The 3,170-nt window shown below is 45.0% G+C and overlaps 1 protein-coding gene across 1 annotated transcript in view; it reads right to left on the bottom strand.

The window, feature by feature from the left end:
- dscama (Down syndrome cell adhesion molecule a) overlaps nt 1-3,170 on the bottom strand; it is a 106,134-nt gene that overhangs the window by 87,772 nt on the left and 15,192 nt on the right. Inside the window, exon 7 of the mRNA XM_008299435.1 lies at nt 2,268-2,550. Within this exon, the coding sequence (XP_008297657.1) occupies nt 2,268-2,550 (283 nt within the window). The remainder of the gene's footprint in view (nt 1-2,267; nt 2,551-3,170) is intronic.

The raw sequence follows: 3,170 nt of genomic DNA, 5'->3' as shown, positions 1-3,170 counted from the left end.
TTTGGGAGAATCCCTGTGCACTGCCTTTTCCTTCATCACCACAGTTTTCCTGCATTTCATGTATTTTTCGTACAAACACCTGATATCCTTGGAAGCCACGTGGCAAACCCAGCGTAGACATGTTTAGTAGCTGCTGTATGAACAACCGATTTAAACAGCCAAACAGCGACGCTACATGCCGATAACTCATTACTACTATAACTTATTACTACTGTCGATGTTGGAATATTGAAATGATTGAACACAGCTGCTGATTTATGTTGTTGACAAAACAGACCAGTTTCCTCGGTGCTCACCTATCTGTTGATTTATTGCCTTTTGTTTTCCGTCGTGATGTCTAAGCACACGGCCATATGGTGAATGATTCTCTCCAGTGTTCATCCCAGAGATTGGATTAAATCACTGACTGTATGGTCATAAAGAGCTCAGTCCTGATTCCCTTAATCCGTATTTCGACCCCATGATATGTGGTGAGGTTATGATCAAATCAAAGGTATTATGGTCTTTAAACCCGTCTGTTATTTACACATTCAACGTTCACAGATGTTTCTGCAGGATGTATTTTGCAGTGATGAAGTGGTTTAGTACTTTGCCTTAATCTGAAATACAGAGATTTGGTGTTTTTGTTGCTGCTTCTGAAGACGTGGTGGATCTTAGACGTGCCTCAAACACAAACAGCTGAAGGCATTCAAACTTTTCCTAAACATTAGAACATACAGCATGGTGGTGATGCCAGTACGATGCTACAGTGAAAAAGTATGTGGTCCCTTTTCAGCATGTTAGTTTCTGCTACGTAGCACTAGCCACAAAGCTGTCCAGTTAAACCATGAATGTCAACGGTTTTCCAGGTACGAAGTCGTGAAACACTGTGTGACTCATTTGGCTCCACTGGTGGCACTCGATGAAAAGTCAAAGCATCACTAGAGACCAGTCAGGCCGGTCGTGAAGCCCAGCCCTGTGTTTGGTTGTTCCTGGCAAACCTAAACGAGTCAGAAGTCTTGGTTCATGATACATCTAACAATTGAATTCATTGTTGATTAATCTGTCGATTATATTTCCAATTAATCAATTAGTTGTTTGGTCTATAAAACATCAGAACATTTAGTGAAAAACACAGGCGTATCCGTGGCAGTTTATCCCATGAAACAGTATCTTTAAAGTTCAGAAATGTAGAGTGAAAGCCATGAAGACAAGGAGGGAGTTTACCAGAGGTCACTGACAGCAAGCTGAACTCACTATTAAACACAGAGACCAGAACGAGGCCGACACAAGTCTCACACAGCACATGTCAGGTCCTGAGTATCCAGGCTGGACCAAAAACACCCAGTAATCTACTTCTACTGGTAGCTCTGGTGCGGCTGTAATGGGCAGAGTATGGAGGCAGACGAGCTGTGAAGCTGCAGACGTGGATGGTTGTTGGACAGGTTGCTGCAAAGTCTGCAGATGTATTCAGGTACTCCCGTTTTATGATCTCAGAAAGTAGAAGACTGGGACTAGCTTACACTTGACTGACTCATCACTCGCTGTAACAGAGGTCAGACATGGTCATCAGGAATGTCAGCTGTCTCTAAAGCTGATCTGTGACCATCTAAACCTGGAGGTGACACTCAACAACCAAAGGCTCCTCTCAGCAGCTGACTGAAGATCTGAAAATGAAGCTAACTAACACACACAGCCTGCTGTTTCTACTGTCTGAAATGTCAGTAGAAAGGCAGTAAAGGGGAACACTGGACACCAACACAAGACCTGGAGGAGAATGAAAACTTTAGATAGGCAGGAGAAAAACCTCAGTATGAATATGAAGGGGCTCCAGGAGGTGGTAGCTGACAGGACTGGTGACTTCCTGTTCTTCTGTGCAGCACTAATGCACAAACAGTGTAGTCAGAGGGAAACCTGCCACTTCATCACCAGAGTCACCATCTGAACCTGGCAGAGCAACATCTGGATGAGAAACAGTTCAAACTGAGCTCCTGGGCCACGATCACCAAACAAAACCACAAAGAAGGAGCAGCATGTGATGAAAGGAGATCTTCCAATAATTTACCCAGTAGGTGGAAACGGTTCCTGTCTGATCTGTACAGAAAGGCAGCAGTGGATGGGTTTCATTCAGAGACGTCACACAGTCAGTGTCAGACAGAGTCCAACTTCTACAACTGGACATGATCCAAAGCAGACCTACAAATGTACCATGAACTACTTCAAGAAATGCAAACTGAAGCTTCTCAAGTGGCCTGAAAATGACTGAAGATCATCAGTATGAGTATTACACTCTGTATGGTACAGGTCTGCATGGTACGGGTCTGTGTGGTACGGGTCTGCGTGGTGCGGGTCTGCGTGGTGCGGGTCTGCGCGGTGCGGGTCTGCGCGGTACGGGTCTGCGTGGTACGGGTCTGTATGGTACGGGTCTGTATGGTACAGGTCTGTATGGTGCAGGTCTGTACGGTACAGGTCTGTATGGTGCAGGTCTGCATGGTACAGGTCTGTATGGTACAGGTCTGTATGGTACAGGTCTGCATGGTACAGGTCTGTCCACCTCATGTCCAGCATGATCTGCACACATGAACAGGAGCTCCGTCAGAACCAGAGCACGGTGGGCAATAATCACATCCACCAATCAGGATTCCTAAATGGAAACTTTAATGGATCTTATTAACACCATACTCTTAAGATCTTTGGTTATGTTGGACCAACCCGATGTCTGATAACGTCCTAAACGTGACCACTGATGGCAGGACTTTCCACTGGGAAAGAGGGAGGCAGCTTGTTTCTAGTAATTCAAAGGCCGTTATGAGGAAGACATACAGGTAAAGTATTAAACTACAGTAGATCCCTTATTATATCAGATCATGTTGGAATCCTGCTCTCTGCCCATTAATACGGAAGACCAAGTCCCAGTTCAGGTTTAATGAGTCAACATGTCTGAGAATGAAGAGATGGAGAAACCGTGCTCCCGTTGAGCGTAATTAATCACATTAGAGGGTGAAAAGTCGCCACATCTGCTTAGAGAGAGGTACGAAATGACAATCATCTTTCTGTTCCTCTGATCAGGACAAAGGAACATCTGCTGCTTTGTCCACACGCTGTGTGAGTGTGTCGTGTTTCTACCACGGCAGCACCTGGCGGGAAACTTCACAATGTGCAGGTACAAAAAAAAGAAACAGAAAGAAATA

Source organism: Stegastes partitus, unplaced genomic scaffold (assembly GCF_000690725.1).
Source record: "Stegastes partitus isolate 25-593 unplaced genomic scaffold, Stegastes_partitus-1.0.2 Scaffold1417, whole genome shotgun sequence".
In the NCBI taxonomy this organism is placed as follows: domain Eukaryota; kingdom Metazoa; phylum Chordata; class Actinopteri; family Pomacentridae; genus Stegastes; species Stegastes partitus.
The sequence above is the reverse complement of the archived record's forward strand: the minus strand, read 5'-3'. Positions and strand labels throughout refer to the sequence as shown.